General features: G+C 33.0%; 1 protein-coding gene across 1 annotated transcript in view; it reads left to right on the top strand.

The window, feature by feature from the left end:
- The window catches only part of PCLO (piccolo presynaptic cytomatrix protein), a 555993-nt gene that overhangs the window by 237285 nt on the left and 293637 nt on the right, over positions 1–25071 (top strand). The window contains exon 4 of the mRNA XM_044677248.1: positions 13669–14274. Within this exon, the coding sequence (XP_044533183.1) occupies positions 13669–14274 (606 nt within the window). The remainder of the gene's footprint in view (positions 1–13668; positions 14275–25071) is intronic.

The following is a 25071-nucleotide window of genomic DNA, read 5'->3' as shown; positions in this document are numbered from 1 at the left end:
TTATCTTAAATTAGGTATTGGCACGTCTTCCTCTAGTGCCTTGGATAAAATTGCAATCCAGACAAAGTTTATATTTGTCTACTTGCCAAGTATCTTTGAGAATCCCGCTCACAATTGCTGCCTCTTCTCTTCTGGCTCCTGTGCTGTCCTCTGTATTTTCTTAGCCTAGTCAGAGGATTGAGTGAAAACTTTCATGATAAAGGTTGGCATGAGGTCAAATTAGGTGTTGAATTAATTCTGAAAGTCTGCATAGCTAACATTTAATTCACTGACTATGTACCATAGAGACTGAGGGTCATTCACTCAACTTCATTTCCTGCTTCATTGTAAGTAGGTTACCTTCAATTGAGAAATTCAATTCAACTATGGAAGAGGGAATAACTTAGTTATAAGTAAATACAAAATACATTTTGACATCCAACCATTTATAATAAAAATTTGAATTATAGAGTTTCTGGGGGGCAGAAAAAACTTGTTTGGATTGATACAAATGTACAGAACTTTGTATTTGGTTTAGATTAGGGTAAGAAAAGGCTAGTGAAAAAGAAAGATGTAATTTATATGAGTTTTGTCAAACATCTGTACTAAAACATTTACTAATCCACTTCTGGATCAAAACTCTAGATCCATCTGAGGCACATAAAAAATACAGAGGGATAATGATCCTCCTCAAAAAGTCTGAATTTTTTTTAATTGGAAGGAAATAGCAGACTTTTTGAAGATTTGATTACTTTGAAAAAGACAGACTCAAGGCAGCCATATAGTCTTATTAGAAGGTTGTTTAAACCATTGTACTAACTAAAGAATAGTAATCTCTTTTTAATAGCGATGGGCAAACTTTTTAAAGATGGAGCTGAAGGAAAGGAAATGCTTATCTGTCAGTCTGCTTCTAAGGCAACTCTTTTGAAGTTTCATTGTATTGTATCCTACTCATTGTATTCGTCAGATTAGGAATAATGTCATGGCCAATAGAACATTTCAAGGGACCACATCTGGTCTGTGGGCCATAGTTTGCCCATCACTGTTCTATAACAATATAAGCTATTGGAATAAAATTCAAATATACTGCCAGGTAACTTCTCTTCCTTCCTCAATGAGTACAGCATCTGGGCTCACAATTTTTCTTTCCCCATCTTCTGCTCTCATACTAGGGTATTTCCAGATCTATTTTGAATCTTCCTACATCTTAGTTCAGTTTCTCAGTTTCTTCAGTTTTCTCAATTTCCATGCCATATTCCTTTATCCTACTGAATGACATATGATAATTACCTTGAACTTTTCATCACCTACAAATGCACTGCCTCCATATTCAAGAATTCTGAAATCACCTCATCTAAACATTATCTATTGGTTTTCTTCCTATCCCTGTGTACCACACCAAATCATACTCTTCATCCATCCTCTGTCCTTTCCAATCCCATGACACTTCTTTTCTCTTCCAAGTCATCACATCTGTAATAGCCACTCTCCTCTTTTCCTTATCTTAACTTCTCAGTGAACCATTTTCTCTCTATACTTTCCCCTTTTCTTGAAACCCCAGCCATCTTGTTGTGTCTCCAATTGTGTCTTGTCAATCTTTAGTCTTGATTCTAATACATCATCTTTTATCTTGTTTCCACACCAATGCAATGGAGTGAAAATGAAATAAATCATGTATTTTTTCTGATAAAGAGCACTGGAAACGTTTCTGGGCCCTCATAGCTGCCAGCCTATTTTTATATTTCCTGTATTAACTCACTATTTCATTCTTTATAGGTACTCTTCTAATACTTTTCATCTCTCCTCAAATCTCTCATTGCTCCCCTTCATTACATATTTTCACCTGAGAACTATATCTAATATCTTATAGAAAAAAAGTTGAAGTCATTATTCTATCCCTTCCTCATGCTATTTCACTGAGATGCCTTCTGTCACAACCTCCAACTTCATTTCTGTTTCATTCAGAGAAGTGGCAATACTACTTAAAGAGGCAAACTCCTTTACTTACTCACGTGATCATATTCCATTCTGCCTCTACCAACAGCAAAATTCCTCTGTCTTCTCCAGTTTCTTACTTATATTCCATTGCTCCCTGACAAGTGGATTCTACCACCTAAAAATATGCTCCAAAAAAACCTCACTTGATCTTTCTATCCTCACTAATTATCATTCTATATTTCTTCTTGCTTTTGTGGCTAAATTCCTTAAGAAAGATACCTATTTGACTCAACTCTTTTTCCTACTCTCTTCTTAGTACTCTACAATCCAGATTCTGACCTCATTATTCCACCAAAATTTATCTATCCATAGTTGTCATTAACCTTTTAATGTCTATGACAAATGTGTTCACATTTTCATTCTTATTGACTTGTGCTGCTTTTGACAATGTCAATTACTTTCTTCTCCATTACACTTTCTTCTGTAGATTTTCAGGATAATAGTCTCTACTGTTTCTTTCCTAATTTTCTGACTTATTGTCCTTCACTGGATCTTCATGCAGGTCGCAAACTCTATTTTTGAAAAAGTTCCACAGATATCCTGGGCTATCTCTCTATCCTACCTATTTTGATAATCTTCTTGGACACAATGACTTAGTTGTTGATAATTTTCAAATCTATCTATTCTCAGATCTCTTTGCTGACCTTCATTATTGCATCTCTAATGTTTTTTCAGACATCTCAAAGTGGTAGACATCTTAAATTCAACAAGTCTAAAGTTGATCTTACTGCTATTCTCCATAAACATTAATCCCTACTTCAAAAGTGTTTCTCTATTACAAATGAGAACATTATTCTCCCAAAGTTCTCATTGGAGTTGTCGTCCCTGACCCCTCATAGTTCATAAAACCTCTTGACTTCACCTTAGTAATATCTTTCTAATATACCCCTTTCTCTTCTCTGATATTGCCACCATTGTTATGCAGGACCTCATCACCTCTTGGACTGGCCTTCTTGTTTTGAGTCCCTCCTCTCCAATACACTCTCTATTCTGTTAGCAAAATGATTTTCCTAAAGTGCAGTTCTGACATGTTAAGTGGATTTGATTATAGCAATGAGTATTGAGATATAGACAATTGCCAAGTATTCTATGTCTGAAAGCAATGAAAGTGAAAATATGTACAGGACAGAAGAGTCATAAAAATAAGATGAAGTTACTGGAATACTTGGCATTCTTAAAATGAAAATCTAAACAGTCTCATTCATTTTAATTCTCTGGAAGGTGGGACACTTTCTAGTTAAAAAGAAAGCTATTGGAAATCAAATGTAGTTTCTATTGTTCACCTTCTGGAAACTCCCTCTTAATCTCTGATGTGGAATGTGTGTGGGGGTGTATGTGTATATCTAAATACCTTGTGGTCTTTTCATCCATTATAAAATAGAACTTATTATTATTATTTTTAAACTCAATTAGAATGTGAACTCCTTAAAAGCAAGGATTATTTTATCTCCCAATTGTATCTCTTACACTTAATACACAATGGCACAGAGTAGATATTTTTTCATTTCATTTCATATTATATATCATATATAAATGTATGTGTATATACATACACATATATGAGCAAAAATCATTCTTATAGGAAATTAGTAACATGTATTTCATATGTAATTATTTTTAGAAAGTATATTATACTATAATCTGACAATGATAAAATTTGGAACTAACATTTCGTGACAGTTTATAGGAACTTAAAAACTACAATAACATTTATTGTGAAAAAGCAGCTTAGAGAACAGAAATTGATATGTTTCATTAATTCTCATGACAATGGTTAAGTGCATCATGACAGAATGGAAGATGTTATAATTATATCAGTATATATAGTCACAAAATGTAGCATTGACATTGTGGTTAAGTTTCATATACTCAGATTTTATTGGTCTATAACAATTAAGTTAGATTGAAGCAAAAGTGAATTTTGAGAAATTTATTCTTAGTATTCCACAAGAGAGTACAAGGGAAACAATATAATTATTGATTTAAAGAAATGTAATCAGGCTCCAAAATTAAATTTTGAACTTATAAACTAAATAGGAAAATCAAGTAAAAGTAAAGGTAAGGTTAAATTAAATGTGACTTCATATATGTTAAGTAAAACCTCTGAATGATGCTGAATAATTGATTAATATGTACAGCTGAATTTGATATGTCAGAAAATCTGCTCAATAAGCAAAATTATTATTTCTGAGCAGGTTATTTGTCTTTTCCCCTCTAAAAAATGGCATTTTATATATGAATAGGAAATGATGCTTTAAAAGAGATAAGAAACTCTTCAAACCTGTGTAGCTATACTTAATGAAGATTCATGTTAAAATCCCATTTAAATGACTTATTAGGCAGAGCTCCAAAAGATCACTTATCCTGATGATCATATTTTGCAATTGCTACATCACTACCACTTTTAAAAATCTATAGAGGCCAATATGCAATATACTGAAGTTATCATCATCAGCCTTCAGAGAACACTTTTTTGTTTTTTTAAAGAAATTAGACTGTCCTCAGATTCTGAGATTTTCTTTAATGGCATTGTTGCCACCGTTACCACAGACATGTTATATAACACAAATTGCTTATTGATGTGTTTTTTTTTTTTTAATGCTGAGTAACCAACCCTGCAGAATCTTTTTTTTTTTTTTTTACTTTCTCTAGGGTTTTGTTTTCTTTATCCTACTCTTTCCTCTCCCCTATTCAGCTCACCTTAAGACTACAGTTTTTGTTTGTGCTATTGCTTTTTATTTTTCTTTATTTTTAACAAAATGTTGCCAAGTGAAAAGTTGCAAAAATGCTTATATTTTCTTAGATTTAGTAACTGTTAATTGAATATGTCGTCTTGACATGTATTTAAAGCTATTTTTATTTTATTTCATTGTTATTAAAGTTGTCTCTAAATATTGTGAGGCTGTGGTAGCCTTAGTGAATGTTTGAGACCTGTGGTAAATCTGTCTGAATCTTACTAGGAATTTGATATTTTTTAAATCCCCAAAATGCTAATACATATGGAAAAAAGCTCCAATTTTTATTATTTCCTGCACCTTTTTTCAGGATTCTGACAGCATTTATCCTGGAATAAAATACATTGGAATATAACTCAGAAAGAGAAAATAAAATGGCCTATGTGTGTACATAATAAGGAATAAGAGGAAAAGGATATGTCCTTTGTAAAATGTTTAAACTATTATATTGTCCTGAAATTAGCAGTACATGAGTTATACATTCTAATTTTTAAATCCAGTCACTTTTTCGAAAAGTACCAAAAATATGATTTTAATGAGATTCTTTTTAGAAGTAATACTATTCTATATTTAATATGAACCTTGGGCAACAGCACAGAATGGTATAGAAATCTGAATATATCATATTATAATATGTTTCATGCCTGGCTACATTGTTTTAAGTATAACGAGGTTTAAGGACTAGAAAGTATTTTATATCATTTTAAAATAAGAATTTTGATCCATTTTAAGTCTGCCAAGTTCTCTAAAAGGCACTTGAATTTTAATTATTTATGATAATAATATTGAGAAGGAATAGTGAACAGCAAGCCATAGAGCGTATCTTAAAGTCAGGAAAAATTAGGTTCAAGTACTATCCCTGCTATATACTAACTTTGTGACTCTGAATTGAGTTCACAACCTCTTAGTGCTAGAAAAGACTTAATTTTACAACAGTTTCTGATTTCCATTATGAGGAGGATTTAGGCAAGATAGGGATAACTTTTACAACTAAAAACAAAGCACATAATTGATCCTGTCTTAGACAGCTATTTCTCAACTTTTCTCCCATGATTATACCTCTTTGACTATCTGCAATTTAATAAATCTGGATACTTATACATTTGATAAAACTCATTCATATTTACCCACAAATTCTCCATTTCCCTTGACATTATATGCATGCCAATAGAGCACATGGCTATAAATATATTTTCCCTTCCACATGCATAACTAGCCCAACTCTTTTTTTTCAACATCCATTTCTTTGATCAGATCTTTCATATGTTCCAGATGTAAAATAACTTATTGGTAATCAATCAACAGACATTTATTAGGTTGTTATTCAATCTTCTAGTAGTGTTGGACTCTTTGTGACCCAATGGCCCACGGCTATCCATGGAGTTTTCTTAGCAGATATACTAGAGGGGTTTGTCATTTTCTTCTCCAGTGGAGAGTGAATCCTTTTGTCAGACAGTGAGAGGTAAATTTAATAAACAATAACTAAGTTATATTTAATAAAGTTTATTAATAGTAACTAAAGTTTAAAAAGCTAGCTAAACTCAGCCGTGGTAGCAAAAACAGAGAGAGAGACAGCGAGGAGTTAAAGAACTATATAAACAATAACATAAAGATGCACATAAACGAAAAGGGGAAAGGAATTTTTGGACAAGGAAAGAATTCTAGGAGATGAATTCCAAGGTACAAACTTCTCTAATTATACAGAGGTTAAATGATTTGCTCAGGGTCACATGACTAGGAAGTGTCTGAGGACAGATTTGACTTCCCATATTTCTCACTCCTGACCTAGCACTCTATCCACTGAGCCACTTAGTTGCCTCCCATTTATTAAGTATTTACCCCATGACAGGAGTACTATTAAGAGCTTAAGATGCAAAGAAAAAGCAAAAACAGACTTTACCCTCAAGAAATTTGTATTCTAATAGAGGATGCAACATGTATATAGTGTAAATGGAGTAAGAAGTAAAGGTATTAGAATGTAATATAGAATGTAATATAGAAAGTATATAGTGTAAATGGAGTAAGAAGTAAAGGTATTAGAATGTGGATATTATATAATATAATAGCAAAGGCCTCCAGTAGAAGAAAGGATTTGAACTGAGTCATGAAGGAACCCAGAAATTCTTAGAGGTCTAGGGAAAATATACTAGACATGGAAGATAGCAAATTCAAATATTTAGCAGTTGAAAATGAAGCATAGTGTGTGAGGAACAGAAATTAGGCCAGTAGGATTATCCTAATGTCTTTGAAGAGAAGTAATGTTAAAACTCACACACATATACAAACTGGAAAGATAGGGAGGAGCCAAATTGTGTTAAGCTTTAAAGGTCTATAATTTTAGCAAAAAAGATAAACAGTATTTTCATGACACAACTAAAAAATTACAGAATTTCAGAATTGTTAGAAAAAAATGTAAAAATTCAAGAAAAATCCTTTTTGTAACGTACTTCAGCAGTGATCACCTAAGATTTGAGACAACAATTGAAGAGTACCCCAGCATTTCCTAAGTCAATTTCTGTTACTTTTGGATGGTTTGTAATTGTAAGGAAAATGTTTTCTCTAAAAATTGATATAATGTCAAACCTAAATTTGCCGCATTGCAACTTCTTATTCTTTTCTTGGGGGACAAAGAGAATAAGTCTAATCTTTAGCTTTTCAAATATTTGAAGACAGCTAGCTTCTCTCATCTGGAGCTTCTTTTCTATATACTTAACATTCCCGATTCCTTAAAATGATCATTGTGTTCTTTGAAATTGAGGCTTCTCATCATTGCAACTGACTTCTACTTGTCTCTACCTTATCAATGTCCTTTCTAAAATATGAAATGCAGAACTGGTGTTAATACCCTGATATGTTCTGACCAGGAAACAGTACAATGGCACAACAGTCCCCTTCTAGAATTTGGTTTTAATAGAGACCAAATTGGCATTAGCCCTTTTGGGCTGCTATATTATACTCGATAGAATGACAATCCAATTCCATTTGGTATAGCAGAATGTTGGAGAAAAAAGTTTTTGGAAACAATGTTTCGACAACTGATGTGACAACAGCCTCTCTTATAAAGAGCAAGTTTGGTGGCGTGTCATCAAGTATGAAAGGAAAGATACCAGGTTGTTAGCTTATTACTTCATTAATACAAAAAATTGCCCCATTCAAGATACTAAACATAGCAGAAGCACATAACAGAACCATAGAGAATATTTTAAAATTTTACGTTTTATTTCCATTTCAAATTAGATAAGACACTTAAGTAAAAAAGTACATGGATTGTAATTGAAGAGTCTAGGATCAATTTTTCCTCTTTTTGTTAAAATAAAGCTTCACATAATTGACTTATCTGTTTAATGCAGTCGAATATGTTCTGTAGAGTAATTGTTTGTACACTTGTTAAGCTATTTTTACATTGGCAAAGTGAATCATTGTTTGCCGTAATTCTGGGAGGAAGTACATTTTTCAAAGTCCTAGAATGAAAACATTAAAGTGATGAGTCTACACTCATCTATAATTATTACAATTCTATTATTCTCCCTCGATATCTTTCCTGAACTTGTGCCTTTATGCTCCCTTATCCATATTACCAAGTTTTGTAGATCTGGACTCTAGCAGTATAACTTCTTACTTGGCCTTGTTCCTGTAGTTAGCATTTCTAGTTCATCCTTCTACATTCAGGTCTAACTATAGAACTCCCCCTCACCCCTCAAAAATACTTATTTGCTTTCTGTTATCTCTAGCTTCCACTTAGGGTGTGTAGTTAGTAGCGTGAAACATCAGGGTCCTCTCCGAAAGTTGTCAATGGTTCCTCAAACTTCTGCTGAATAGAGGAATGATTGAACAAGTTGTGGTATACGATTGTAATGGAATACTATTGTGCCATAAGAACTGATGAAAAAGACAATCACAAAAAAAACAACTGGAAAGAATTATATGAAGTGACAAGAAGTGAAGTGAGCAGAACCAACAGAACCAAATGTTTTACATAATAATAGTAGTGTATGATGATCATCTTTGAATAACTTGACTGCTACCAACAATGCAAAGGATATTTTCAGGACAACCCCCAAGGGATTCATGATGAAAAATGTTAGGCACTGCCATAGAAGGAACTATGGATGCAGATTGAGACATACCATTCTTCACTTTATTTCTTCTATGAAATTTTCTATAGTATAAGTAATACATGTCTTCTTTCACAATATGATGAACATGGAAAGAGATTTTATATGAAAACATATGCCTAACATATATTACCTGCTGTCTTGGGTAGGGAGGAAGATTGGGAGAGAGGGAGAGAAGATGCATTACCAAATGTCAGAAAATGATTGTCAAAAATTTTATTGACATGTAATCTGGCAAAAAATTAAAAATCTACTGAATAAAATACAAATTTAGTCTGGCATTGAAGATCTTTCACAACCTTACTTTAGTCAGTCAACAAGTATTTATTAAGTGTTTACTGTTTAACAGGCACCGTGCTGACCTATGAGTTGCAAAGAAAGGTACATGTTATATTTCATTAATAGGTGTAAAAAAACCTTTTATAATCTTTTCCCCTTCATCAAAACAGCTAGGAGACACAGAGAACTGGGTTTGGAGTTAGGAGGATCTTTGTTCACATCTAATCTCAGATATTTAACGAGCTGTGGGACTCTGGACAATTCACTTTACCTCTGTCTGCTATAGTGTCCTCAACTGCAAAATGGAGTATAAAAATACCATGTCCCATGGTGGTTATGAAGAGATAATTTTTCTGAAGTGCTAAGCACATAAGAGACACAACAAATGTCTGTTTCCTTCCCTCTATCATTCCAGTAATCTAGACAAACTAAAAAATTCACTTTTTTTCTCTAATTTCATCTTGCCTTTTTAAAAAATTATGAATTTAGAGTCAGCTGGGTGACTCACTGGATAGAGAGCCAAGCCTGGCGACATGAGTTCTAGGGTTCAAATACGACCTCAGACACTTCCTATCTATATGATCCTGGGCAAGTCATTTAACCTCAATTGCCTATCCCTTACCACTCATCTTTCTTGGAGTATACTTCATATCAATTTGAAGATGGAATGAAAAGGATAATTTAAAATTATAGAAATTCTTGCTAATTTAGAATAGATTCTGACATGTTTCTACCCTTTAAAATGTTTCTTTTTCTTCCAAGCCCAGTTCAGGTATCATCATCTTCCTTCCTCATTTTCTTTCTTCCTTTAAATAGAAGTGATCACTCCTTCTTGGATTTACTAGGTCACTTGGACCCTCATTCCATTTGAAAATATTCTAAATTGTAGAATATTTTTGTCTTGTTTTGTTTTTCATCAGTCTTTTCCATAGTTTTATGTCAAACTCTTTAAGGGCAAGTAAATTTTTTCTAATAAAATAAATGCTCCAAATGCCAGGGACTGTTTTTAATTTTGTTTTTTCTTTGAGTCTTGGCATACAGCACTCTGCAAATTATTCTTGTTCAATGCTTATTTGATTGCATTGAATTTATATTGTCAAACCTAGCACTGTCCAATTGGTAGAGTACGTGTTTAAGTATTGGAGTGAATGACTTACATTTATATTGCAATAGTTAAAACTAGATTTCTAATTAATCACTTAATTAATTAATTTAATAATTAACCCTGGCTTAATTAATTATTGAAATGGATCTTGTAATAATTTTCCAATTTTGAAATATTTCCTTGATAGAGATCATAAGATAAACATATGCCATTAACTGAATTCACCAATGAGCATACAAAAGTTAATAATTTTTACAAATGTTTAGCAACTGATGATTTGGGAATCAGAAATATATGAAAGACATTTTTTAATCTACATTATTATCATTTTCACATCAATTTCCTAACTCTAGAAAATCATTAAAGAATAATTCAAGTCCTGATATGAAGCATTTGACTATTTCCAAGATTCAAACGTTCACACTGAAAATTTAATAACCTGCTTCCCAGTTCAAACTCATTCTAGAATACTCTTGCCTTGAGGACACTGAATATTTTATGTATTTGCTCTATATGTCTATGTCCATATGTATGTATGTATGTATCTATCCATCTATCTATCTGTATGTATATATTTGCAGTATGTGTGCATATGTGTATTGTATATGTGTATATCTATGTGTATTTTTATGTATGTATGTATGTATATATGTATGAGATATAGGTATTTAGGTATATAATAAATAGGGCTCTGGACTTCTAGTCAGGAAGAACTGGTTTGGATTTCTGCCTCCCACACTTGCTCAAAAACTCCAGAAGTTCATTGTGGTCCAAAGAACAAACACTAATTCCTCCTATTGACATCTAATACTCTTCATTCACAGCCTGGCCTGACTTTCCAAGCTTAGCCCAAATTGTCTGCCTTCATGTACTTCATGAACTTGCCAAATGTTCTAGTGATGATGCTAATTCATGATATTGCATCCCTCACCTCCATGCCTTCACAGAGGTTAATCATACTTAGAATCACCTTTTTCTCAAGTCTGCTTTTTGGGATGCCATTCTCCTCAAAGTTGAGCCTAGGTATAATCTGTTATATGATATATTTCCTGATGTCCCAGCTCCTCATCCTCACCCCTAAATTAATTTGCTGTGCATAAATAATTTTAACTTATAGTTATTTATGGTTTTCCCCCTTGAGGAGGAATTATTTCACTTATGTTTTTGTACCCCAGTGCCTAGTGGAGTGGCTAGGATATAATTAGTACTTGACAGTTAAAAAATAATTAATTAATGCTAATTGATTCCAAGTTGTATAATCCCTGATAACTACTTAAACCCTATGAAGCTCAGTTTCTTCTTCTGCAAAATAGAGTAGTAATAGCTCCTATCACTCAGCCTTATTATGAAGATTAAAGGAGACAACGTCTATATTGTGTTTGCAGAACTTAAAGGGCTATATTAGGTACGGTGTTCCTATTATTAGCATTGTTATTTTGATTCCCAAAGATCTTATAAACATATAAGTATTCCCAAAGATCTTATAAACAATAAAATACAATTATTGATTATTGAGGTAGCATTTTTTTATTCTTTTATAACAATTATGAAAAAATTGCACAGTCTACCACATTTGAAAATCCTTATTCTTTAAATATTCTTATGTATGTGAAATGTATTTATATTAAGCTACTAAATCTTAAAGTCAAACTAAGACTTTTGGGACACTTATTATATACAAAAGAAACATAGGGTGTCCTAAAAGTCTTAGTGCAATCATAAGCTGCATATTTGTATTCCTATCCTTAATATTCATATTCTAGCCCTTTGCACAGTTTCTGCCACATAATTAGCTAATTCACTGAATGTGCTTATGTCTATATGTTACAGTTAGCGTAGGATAAGGACTTCTGGCTTCACTGGGACAAGAAACTGCAAATTAAGGAAACTATATCACAATTGGCTAATATCTTCATTGTAGCAAGCGATCTTAAAGAATGGCCTAGAATCATGATGGTGAACCTATGGCATGCATGCCAAAAAGGGCACACAGAGCCCTTTCTGTGGGCATGCCTGCCATCACTTGCCAGAAATCATTACTAAAAATCAGGAGGGATTCTGGGAGGAACTGTTTCCCCTCCCCCTCTCCATGTGCCTGAGGAGATTCCTCCCTTCCCCCTCCCCTCTTCCCAACAGCCAATGGGATCAATTCCTCCATCCCCTCTCTGGGAGGGATGTTATGGGCAGACTGCACTACACTGCATGTGGTTTGGTTATACATAAACAAAACTTGGTTTTGGCTTAAACATTGGTTGTCCAGTCCAACTCTCAGTCTGCTTTGCTGTGCTGCTCTTAATATATTCTAGTTATCTCTTTAAATATATTATGTGTATTAAATATATTTTAAAGGCACTATATTTGAATGCCATAAAGAGTTAACATACACATATTCATTGTTGTTCTTTAATCAATTAATAATATTCAACTCTCATGACCCCATTTGGGGTTTTCTTGGCAAAGATACTGAATTGGTTTGTCATTTCCTTCTCCTGCTCAATTTATAGATGCAGAAACTGAGGCAAGCAGAGTTAAGTGACTTGTAAGGGTTTGAGACCTTTATTCCAGGGCTGGCACTCTGCCAACAAAACTACCTAGTTGCTCCAGCATAAAGATATAACACACACATACATATGCATATATATCTATGTACATGTATGTATGTATGTATAAATATGAATGTGACTATATGTGTCATATGTGAATATATACCTTTCCATGCATAAAATGAATATACACACATGCTCTTTTTATATGTAATACATAAAAAATAGTCTTGGGAAATAACTGGATCCTTTAAAAAAGTATTATTGTATTTAAATGCAGAAGTCTAATTATACCTCTCAATATGTCTAATTAGCCACTGTATACCTTATTATTGTAAAAAATTATTAACTTGCATTGAAATCAGTGAAAGTCATTCCTTTAGCTTAAATGGGATAAAAATTGAAATCATTTTTCTCTTTCCCTCACCCACCTTGTTATCATTTATTATAAGAGGTTGCCCTCTGGGAGTAGATAGGAAGATACTCTAAGAATGAGAGGTGACATAAAAATAAATTATGTCAATAAAAAGTGATTTAAAAATAACCCCCAAATGAGAAAAACCTAATAAACACATTCATGGATTCTTCTATATGTTCACAATTAGGAAACTCTGTAGCCTCATATATATTTCTATATAAATTGCAATTAAGTTGTTCACAGCCTGAAAATTTAAATTATTTTAGTAAGAACTGTTGAATCTAAAACATAAAACATAATTCAAAAGTGTCAAAATCTCTTTATTATTATCAACTTTTCAAACACCAATATTGTTTTCTCAAAAGAAGTTTTCCTCCATCCACCAGAAAAGGAAGAGAAAAATGTGTACTAAGAGTTTATCACTGATTTATGGCTTTTCTGTGCTAGAATTTTATATATTTGACCTATTCAATGGTGAATTTTTTTGTTGTTTTAGGTTCAAGAATGGCTATGTTTAAACTGCCAGACCCAGAGAGCAATATCAGGACAACTTGGGGATATGGGCAAAATGCCACCTGCAGTCCCACCTGTTTCTACAGAGATCATACAAAAAACAGTTGTACCTCAGAGTCAGCCTCCCGTGACAGAGGGAATATCCCCCCAAACATCCTCAATGCCTCTCGAAGTAACAGAAAAAAAGAAAGAAAAAGAAGCACAAAAAGAATTTGAAAGAGTAGAAAAGGAAAAAGAGATACTTCTGCTTGAAAAGAAGCCTCCTTTGATAAGCACAGATGAAAAGCAGGAGGAAACTAAATTGATAGAGAAGATTATAGACCCTGATGATTTGGGGAAAAAACCTGAAGAAGGACAGTCTCAAGACATCATAAAACCTCAAGTGCAAATTGCTGAAGAGAAATCCTTAGACCTGCTATCTAAGGAGGTAAAAGTGGAAAAACAAGCTGAGACCAAGACAGAGGATTCAGCGCCTATCATTTCCCAAAGTCTGCCCAAAGAAGAGGAGAAGACCCAGAAAACAGATGCCATGCCCCCAGCAACACCATTAGTAAAACCTGATCAGGTGGAAACAGTGAAAGAAAAAATAGTAAGTGGTTCATTTGTTGTTGTTATTGTTGTTTACTTAAATGTTTACACAGAGTTTGTGTGCATATAGTTAATTCTTAACTAAAACACACAAATTCTATTTAGAGACATTCTCACTTTCAAAGAGTAAAGGAAGGTGGCACAATTTTCAGTTAATTTGGAATTATCTATGCATCTAAATTGGAAAAATAATTATGAAAATTCAGGAACAACAAAAAAAACATTTGGTTTTCTTTCCAGTTGCTTTGATTTTTTGAAATTGTTTTATCTAGTTATTCAAGTCCACACTATTCAACTTACAGACTAAAATTCAACAGTTACTTTCTCTGTGAAATCACAGGTACAAACATGAACACACTTTTCTTTCTTTATGTTAACACTACAGAGAGAGGATGTAACAGCAGACAAGGAGAACAGTGTTTTTTTTTTCAAAATACACCAATTTGAACTCACAGATTAGGTTCTCCAAGAAGAAAGCATACCTTAGGTAAGGGTACTCTACAAGTACACATTCTTAAAATTGTAGCTCACAAGTCCCTGGATACTCATTCCCTTTTAATAATAACTAATTGGCATAATTACTTCAAAGCAAAGGCTTTTGCAAAAAAAAGACTTAAAATCAACATGTCAACTTTCTTGAAGTATTGGAATTAGATGAATGGAGAAAGATTCCATTGCCTTACATATACAAAAGGATAGTACTCTTTTTTTTTCTTTTTTTGATTCCATAAGACAAATGAATAGCAAGAAACAGAAACTGTAAAGACTCAGATTTTCCCTTGACTAGGAGGAAAAAAAACAACACAACCTTTCTAATTTTACATCTATCCAAAATTAAAATGGGCTGCTTTAGGAGGGAAGGGGCTTCTATTGAATGAAGGCCTTTAAGTAAAGACTGAATAAACACATGTTAGGTTTGTTGTTGAGAGAATTTTTGCTCCAATATAGATAGGACTAGATAGAATGAATGTCAGTTAGGCTCATGAGGTCCATTCTAATTTTATTATTCTAAGATTCTTCAGAGATCACATATGCCATAATTAAATTTCACTCATCAATATTTTCCCCTAAAATATGTGGTTTGAATGTTGTCCAAACATATTCTGACCAGTTAGAGTACAGTGAGACAACTACTTCCTTGGATTTGCCTTTTTTTCATGAAATTTCATATCTTCTTAGATTTTTTTTGGGGGGGACTACCACATCAACACTAATTTTATGAATATACACAAGGCATTCTGCTAGAGTAGATTAATTTCTAGACTTAGGGTCATGAATAATCAAGTTAAAATACTGTTTCAAATATTTATTACCTATGTGATTTGAGGCAAGACAAAACCCTCTCAGCCTTGGGTTCCTTATCTGTTAAATGGGGATAATAATAGTACCTATTTTACAGGATTGTTCTGATGATCCAAGATTTAATATATCTAAAAGTTTTTGAAAACCTTTGAGTGTTTTGTAAATATAAATTCATTAATGGGAAAGTATAATTGTTTAAAGAGTGAGGTTTTACATTAGTAAGTAGCTTAGCACTGCACAATTTCTCAAATGCAATCTTGTCCTATCTCCTCTTCTGATTGCCTTCCTTTACAAATTTTAAATAAGATCACACATTTGCATTTCATCACATCCTGCTGCTTTTCCATAATCACTTTTTAGAGGAACATATTTTGGGATGATAATGCATATTCTCTTTCATGAAGGCTATATGTACAAACATAGGTATATTTTACTTTATGAATTGGCTATGTACCTAGACTTTAAATGTGATAAGGAGTACCCAGGATGTTTAAACACAGAAGTGGCATGATCATGTGTATTTCTAAGAAAGATTATTCTTGTAATTTATGAAGAAAGGTTTTGATGAGAGATAAGAGTGGGTGATCAAAGAGAATTAAGGTAAGAATACCTATCTGTAAATTCTTAGTAATTATCTAGAAAATCAATAATTGATATCTATCTGAGGGTAGAGCAGTGAAGAACTAAAAAGGGAAAATCTGGAAGAGAGATTTCACAAGTGAAAAATAATTTGGATGCTCTATAGTATTGGACTTGGTGTAAGGAAGAATTGAATTTAAATTCAGTTATTAGACATACTAGCTAGGTGGCCCTGGAAAAATAATTTAATCTCTTTTGCCTGTTTTCTCATCTATAAAATGAGAAAAACATTTACCTCCATAGACTTGTGGGGTTCAAATGAGATAATATAGCTAGATAGCAAGATTGAAAGGTTAATGTATAGAATGGTGGCCTTCGACTAAGTTAGACCTGAGTTCAAATCCTGCCTTGGACAATTATCTGTGTAAATATGGGGAAGTAACTTTGCCTCTCAGGCTCAGTTTCCTCATCTATAAAATGGAGATAATAATAACTACTATCTCACAAGGTTGTTATGAAGTTCATATGAGCTAATAGATGAAACATGCTTTATATAACCTTAAAGCATTATAAAAATGATGATTATTACTGTGACTGCTGTTATCAATATACATAATTATTAAAAATCTTAAGGTACTATATATATATATATATATATTAATTTTAAACCCTTAACTTCTGTGTATTGACTTATAGGTGGAAGAGTGGTAAGGGTAGGCAATGGGGGTCAAGTGACTTGCCCAGGGTCACACAGCTGGGAAGTATCTGAGGCCAGATTTGAACCTAGGACCTCCTGTCTCTAGGCCTGGCTCTCAATCCAGTGAGCTACCCAGCTGCCCCCTATATATATATATTTTAATTCAGTGATTTCAATTATCTCCAACCCTTCTTTATCCCATTTGAGGTTTCCTTGACAGATATACTGGAGTGGTTTGTTGTTTCCTTCTTCAGCTTACTTTATAGATGAGTAAACTGAGGCAAATAGGGTTAAATTACTTGCCAAGGGTGATATTGCTAATAAATCTCTGAACCCAGATTTGAACTCAAGTCTTCTTATTTCCAGGTCCAGCTCTCTTCCACTATAATACCTAGCTGCCCTAGCAATAATGCTCTATATAAATGTTAGCTATCACCATCCCCAATAGAATGTAAACTCTTTGAGTATAGGAAGTGATTTTCATTTTAATTTCTTACCCTCCAGGCCCAGCAAACTGCCCTGCTTATGGTAGGTACCTAATAAATGTATTTTTGATTAGATTCGCTTGGATTAGATATGGAATCAAGAAAACTTGGTTTCCATTTAGCTTATAAGAGTAATGAAAATAAATAGTAAACATAAACTCTGAAAACTAATGATAAATAACAGGTGTGATTTATCTATCTTAGTGTTTTAAGATTTGTCAAATAATTTATGAAGTTGTGAGATCAAGTGAATAACTCTAATACAGAGAGAAATTTTTAACTTGGAAGGAAGAACTGGTTTAAAAGGAGGACTACTGGGTTTAGTTATATAAGTGATGGACATGAATGCTATTGAATCCACAAGAGAAAAAAAAGAAAATCCAGAGAAAGTAAAATATGTATGAATTAATACCAGAGAATGATAATATTTAAAGTGCTAACTCAGCACCCTTGTGCTATCACTACCACAGTGTGCTTGTTTATTCAGAAGAGCACAAATGAAAACAGGGCCTAATGTACATTAGGCATACACTATGATTAAAATGAACTTGCAGAAAAAAACCATTTCCTCTCCCCTTCCCCTTTAAGAAATAGCAGATTCAATTTCAATGAGATTCAGTTCCATAAATATTTCTAAATGCCTAGGTTTTTTTTTGTTGTTGTTGTTTGTTTGTTTCTTTTTTTTACCTATCAGGCGCTGTGCTAAGTTCTGGGGTTACAAATAAGAAAAAAAGAAAGATAGTCTCTGTTATAGAGTTTAGAATCTAATGGAGATAGAAAATACACAAAAGAAGCTGGCAAAGGAGGAGAGTAGGAATGACATGTCTTGTTCCATGGAGTTCAGACAAAGTAAAGCTACAGATAGAATGTAGAATGACCATATTTACTCATATGAAATAAAGGAGAAGAGTAGAAATATCTTTTGGGGTTGCAGTCTGGGAGGTAGTTCCAGAACAGAGGAAAAATAGAAGTAAAACCCCAAGGGTAAAACTTTGTAGCCAGCCTTGGACGTATATCCACAAGCAAAATAAGAGGGACCAGAATGTGAGATAGGATAATATATAAAAGATTGAAACACAATAAAAGAAGAATCTCTCCAAAGGCAAATTTGGAACATAAACATACTGAAGTGGAGGAAAATTTGACCCAAAGGAAGCAAAATGAAATGACCCTGAAAGAACATAAATTTTGGACAAGCCGTTGGATCTGACTTTGATGATCAGATGAACAGATAATTTAATAATTGTAGGCTTTACAAAAGTGACATTTAAAAAACCATAAACTCTGCTACTATAATTCCAGAAACATTACAAGAAAACAATTAATCTGTCTGAATATAGACACCAATACTTGCATTAAGAGGAAAAGAGAGTCACCCACATTTAATAATTTCAGTGAAAAATATCAGATTTTTCTAAGCATCCTAGATAAAATCCTTCAAATATGAACGAAAGGCAAATTTAATGACATAGGATTACTCTACAGCCATGAGAAATTTGAGATGATAGAAGAGTATATTAAGAAAGTCAATAGAACTTAAGGTACAATCCAAAATAACATACTTTGAAAACTTGAACATAATCAATAATGAAAAAGGAAGATGTCTGACAAAAAAGGTATTTGAAGCATTCTTGAAAAGACAAACAAAAGATTAGAAATAAACAGAGCATTCAGTTTATAAAATCATCACATAGAAATACAATAAAGGTAAATTAATACAACCAAAGAAAGACTAAGTAATCATTTATCTTAGTAGTTATTATTGAGATGGAGAAAAGTAAAGAGAGAGTCACAAATAGAGGCAAAGTGTCAAAGAAATGGATAAATGATTATAGAGAAAGAGGGAAATAATATGGCTATTTCAGTTTTTCTTTTAAGACAGATAATTAAGTTATTAACACAAAATAAAAGACACAAGAGTGAAATGAGTTAAGTAGAACCTAAAGACTCGGCAGTATAAAAGGTTCAGGATTGCTGAGCTGAGGCAGTGCGAGATAAAAATCCCTGCTATGTTATCAAGTTACAGCATGAGAGACTTCTTAAATGTGCATAATGGATGGACAAAATGGAATGGGGGCCATACTCCTTCCAAGGAAAAAAGTGAGTGGACAGTGAAGAAATGGTGATTGGTATAAATATACTAGTAAGAATGAGTATAGTGGTGATGGTGCAGGAGAAGAATGAGAAAGGTAATAAAGGGGAAGGATTGAGTCCAGAGTCACCTTTCTATTCCCCTGGGGGAAGAGCTATGTTCTTACAATGAGAGATAGGAACTTCACATTAGAGTATTTCTATTGAGAGTTTGAACATAGGGAAACCATCTTCTTTGTCAGAGTTTTATGCCTCCTTGGGCAGTATCTCACTCCTAGAGAAGAGATATATGAATCCCCAGCACTCTGGGAAGTCACCTAATTTTTCTATGCCTCAGTTTCATGATTTTTAAAATGGGAGAATTGGAATCAATGGCCTCCCAGGTCCCACCCAGCTCTGTATAAGATTCCATAATTTTAGGAAATCTATATGTTGCAAAAAATGTCAATAACGTAAATTTAAAAATCTTTGAAAGATTTCATTTAATGTACTAACATAGTTAATTGTCTCATGCCCTGTATCTTCATTAGATGTATAATCATTAATTATAAGTTGAGTTTTTTAGAACGAGTAGTATTTTTTTAAATAGGAAAGGACATTTATCATCTCTATAAAGAGAGAGAATATGTGATATGAAACTTGATACCTTTCACTCTTATATCTAATCCCAATGTAGTGCTCTGCCAAGAGGAAGATTAATGCTTAAGAAAGACTAATATTTTCAACTTTATTTTGTGCTATTCCTTATACATTCCCATTTAAAGCCAAATTAAACTATTTACCATTCCCAACTTATGCTATGTGATTTACCACTTGTTATTTGGCTCGTGTCATTCTGTCTTTGAGAATCAGCATAGTGTAGTGGGTAGAGAGATGGCTTCAGAGACAGCAATATTCAGAATGAGTTCCATTTCTGATGCTATATGATTTTGGGCAAAGGATTAGCCTCTCTGTAGTGCTCTAGGAAACTCTCTTAAAAGTTGCAAAAAATGTGCCAATCTCCTTTGTTAAAGAGATATTATTACCATAAATGTAGAGCTAGAAAGGCCTTTAAATACCACCTAAATGAGCCACCTCATTTTGCAGGTAAAGAAACTGAGTCATGGAAGGTTAAATAACTTGCCAGGGGTTGTATAACGAACAAGTGCCTGAGACAAGAGTTAAACCTAGATGATCCTGACTCCAAGTCATATGCTCTAGCCAACACACTAGTTCACTCATCCAGTATATCCCTATCTCAGTGAAATCACAGGTTGTCTCTCTGTCTCCCCATCCTTACCTCACTCCCTCTAAATAAAATATCCTTTCTATTTCCTCTTGCCAAAATCCTATTCATATTTCAGAGCCCAGCTAAATTTCAATAGCATCCATGTAGCTTTTCCCTTCCACCTCATCTGGAAATGATTTCTCCCTTGACTAAGCCAATAGCTTTTTATGCATTTTTATAAGATTTCTCACATTCTCCTTTCATTGTAATTATTTAGGTTAATGTATTGTTTCAATAGTGAGTCTTAATGGTACTCCTTATGCTTTGTTTATTTTCATTATTTGTTTAGCAAGTTATTAAGCCTTACAGAATTATAGAATTCTTTTTTTATTATCAATCATCACATTCATTATGTAATATCAATTTTTGTTTAGCTTTTATAGAATTAAAATCTAGTCAGGATTCTCTCTTCAATTAATAGAGATTTAAAGGAAATTTTGGTGTATATTTTGATTGTGTCAACAAGATAAAACTTTTTGCCTACCTATGACTTTTATAGCATCATTCAAACTCTTACATTTTAAATGTATACATCCTATATCTACTAACCAGTTAATAAAATGAGAATATGGCTCTAACTTTCCTATTGATTCATAATTAAAGGGGACCAAATTTTTTGGTCAGTTTGATTAGCCAAACCCAGGCCTCCACAGCTATTTATCAGAGCCCTTGGGTGTAAGTACCACTATGTACTGATGAAACATGGTAAGCAGGAGAAAAAATGAATTCTTCAATCACATCCAAACTTGAAATTTCACCTACTATTTTGTATCTGAATGCATTGAGTGAAGGATCCTGGCTGAGTAAAAGGAGTAATATGTAAAGATTTTACCTGAATATGGGGCCTTATTTTTGAATTAGAATGTCTCCTCTCTAGATCAGTGATAGTAGGTCTACAAAAAATCACAATCATAGAAAAATGTGAATGAATCACAGTTAATTTTGACATGACAGATTTTACTACTTATTCTTTGGTAGGGACTTTATTAGCATAGAAAAAAATCTTCCTTATTTGATTTAATTAATACTTTCTTACTGCATTTTTACCATTCTTATAAAACTGCATATGCTCTGTAGAATGTGACAATGTAAAATTAGGATAAAAATGCAATCTAATTCTCTCTTTTTTTTCTACTCCTGGGTAGCAAGTGAAAATGAAGTTTAGCCTCTGATGACTTTGAATAATCATTTCATCTTGCCTCAGTAGAAGGACCCAAGTGGTCATAATTCTCAACATGGGAACAATGCAATGCATTATAAAAATACAAGTTTTTATGTAATAGATTTTAATGGCAATGTGCTTTCAAAACCAGAGTGAAAATGTGTTTCTCAGAGGACTGAACAATAACATTACAAGCAGGAAAACATTATATGCTTTAACCACACTTCTTCCCACTCACCACCTCCATCAAGAGTAACAAATTGTAAAATCTTCACATAAATGCTAAATACTAATGACGTTATTTTTATGCAAGATTCACATCCCACTTGAAGTGCTGTTATGTTCAAAGAATGTAAGTGATACTAAAATACAGCTGACTCTTGCATTGATTTTAATAGGGACAATGGTTACATAAATAAAATACAAAGGATTTTAAAATTAGATTTCAAAAGCAGTTTTCATTCCTTTCTCAATTTTCATCTTTCTTGAGATTTCTCAAAAATTCTCTCTGCTAGACACATAAGTATCTAGGAATTTATCCTCTGATGGCACACTGAGAAATGTTCTTCTCTTCCTAAAATGATCTTTCCTTGAAATAATTTATTTTCTTTCCTTGAACCACACATTGTTTGTACACCTAATGCTTTACAATGTTTTATCCTTCCCTTTAGTTACTTATATATGTGGGCTAAAAATTGTAATATCTCCAGGGCATGGACTACACTTTATACATCTTTGTTTTTATTCCAGCATTTAAGATGATTTTTACATATAGAAGGCATTTAATAAATAGTTGTTCAAATGAATTACATTATACTGAAAACAAATGGATCCAGGTCTTCCTTTGGGTTGCCAAATTGCCTGACAAAGGGAACACATTTTTCTACCCTTGTATAAAGCCACATGGGATTTTTAACTGATAAATTTGTGCCACCTTTACCTAAAAATAACTGAGGAATGAACAAACCTGTGTTTTATGTCTGTTTGTCCCATGTTCCACCTTGTTTGGGCTAGTTAAGCTAAGGAGAAGATTAAATTGAGACCAACTTTATGGGTACCCTAAGATTCTGGATCTAAAGGTAGATAGCAACCCAGGGACTGTTTTGTGCAAACTCCTCATTTGACAAATTAAAAAACAAAAACATCAAGCCCTAGAAGTTAGAGACTTGCCCAAGTTCACCCATGGGTATCATCTGAGGTTGCAATGGCACATAGGTCCTTTGACTTCAGGGCCACTGCTCTCTTCCTACTCCCTTGGTTGTCTAGTTAATTACTGATACCCTTTCATGGACATAAATAGTGATATTCCCTTTATCTAGCTTTCTCTTATACATATTTCCTCTGTCATGATAAGCAACAATGACAGTCGATATAAGCATCTTTCAGACATTGTTTGGAATTAGTATGATTACAAATAAATATTAATGGCAGCACTTTTTGGTTAGAAGTAATGATGATAGCTAAAAAGAATTTGTCCTAGAGAGCAGAAATCAAGACAAGGCCATGTACAAATATATGATGGTGAATGATCCAGAATAGTGGTCAAATTTGCAGCACTCTGGCAGCATAGAAGCAGCTCACAACACTCCCTAGTACTCCTGAATAAGATTAAAATGTTATTTGTGAAATGTTTCACAAGATAAATACAAATACCCTATAACATAGATAATGCTAATTTTGAGTTTTCCAAGTTAATATACCACTCACAAAGATATGTTTTGAATTTGACACCATTGGTTTAGAATATTATATAGAAATGTAGTTTAAGTCAAGGTGATTTTTCTCCCCACTGAATGTGGCATTGATAAGAAAAAGGGGATAGAATGAAAAAGGATTTACCGCAAGATCATATACAGGATGGTCTATGCAAATATATTCAGGGTACTTGTGAAAAGGTAAAAAGAATTTTCTCTACCTGTGAGGATCAACTGAATTTTTGGTTGAGCTTCCTAATCTTATTTACTCTTGAAATGTGTTTCCTTAAGATGTGAATGGGTGTATGGTTAAAAAAAAAGAAGTATGCTAGAAGTCTTTCAGCCAGCAACTATCACTACGTCTTATTTTTTGGGTGGTGACAAAAGCTTCCAAGTAGAGAAAAAAAATTTCTTTCCTGAAGAGAAATCAATAAGGTCATTTCCTTCTAGAATATGAAAGGATGGATACAGCTGTTTGTATTTTTCTCATCTTATCAACTGAATAGAAATGGCTCTCTACCAAATGTGTAATCTTAAGTGTTCACAAATCTGACATAAGCCTTTGATATTAAATACAAATTGCCTGCTAATAATAATTGCTAAAATAGATGTCAAATATAGGTATGGTATATAAAACTGATCTTAAAAATTCTTCTAAATCATTAGTTTTAATCGTCTAAAAAACAAATGTGTTTTCCCAGAAAAATAAGTATTTTTTTTCTCTCTAAAGAATAAAAGGTTTAATTTGACCTAAAATTTAAGAAACAGCAGTATAACTTTTTTTAGCCTCACTGGAAAAAGCTATCATCGAGAGGTACAAGAAGCAAAAATGCTTTTAATCAGAAAATATGTATATCAGAAGCATTTAAAAATGTCTTAAGATCCATTATAGAAAATTATTCAATCATTGTTAAGTTTATGAAACTATAGCTAGTTTGGGGACCAGGTTTTGTTGTGTTGTTTTGTTTGTTGTTGCTTCTATTTTTTGACAAGTTGAAGGAAAATAATTGATATCAAGGAATTGTAAGACTTTTAGTTACCTTTTCATTGGGTTCAATAGGTAGTAGTAAAAATGAAAAAAAAAAACTTAAAATAATTTACATTTTAAAATGTAATTTTATGTATTTAAATGATTCTTTTATTTTTCTTCAATTTACCAGATGGAACAAGAAAAACAGGTTCTTTATACCTCTTTTTTTAGCTGAAGAAACAGAAAGAAATTTAGTGACTTGGCCAAGATCATTCTCAGAATCATAGAAACTCAGAATGAGAGAATCTTAGATATCATCTATTTCAATATATATGTGAATGTTAAGCTATTCTACACAACCATGACAATTATTCATGCTTCCTTTGACTCTTCATGTAACTCAAGAATGAGTGAACTTTTTTGTTGTTATATTTCATCATTAAAACATATTGAGATTTTTCTTTCCACTTCAATCCCATGCCCTCCAATCTATTAATCAGCAAAAAAGCTACCTCCAAACCCCTGGTTTTCTGACTGTAGGTCACTTGGGT

Source organism: Gracilinanus agilis, chromosome 5 (assembly GCF_016433145.1).
Source record: "Gracilinanus agilis isolate LMUSP501 chromosome 5, AgileGrace, whole genome shotgun sequence".
NCBI classification, from domain to species: Eukaryota; Metazoa; Chordata; class Mammalia; order Didelphimorphia; family Didelphidae; genus Gracilinanus; species Gracilinanus agilis.
The sequence above is the reverse complement of the archived record's forward strand: the minus strand, read 5'-3'. Positions and strand labels throughout refer to the sequence as shown.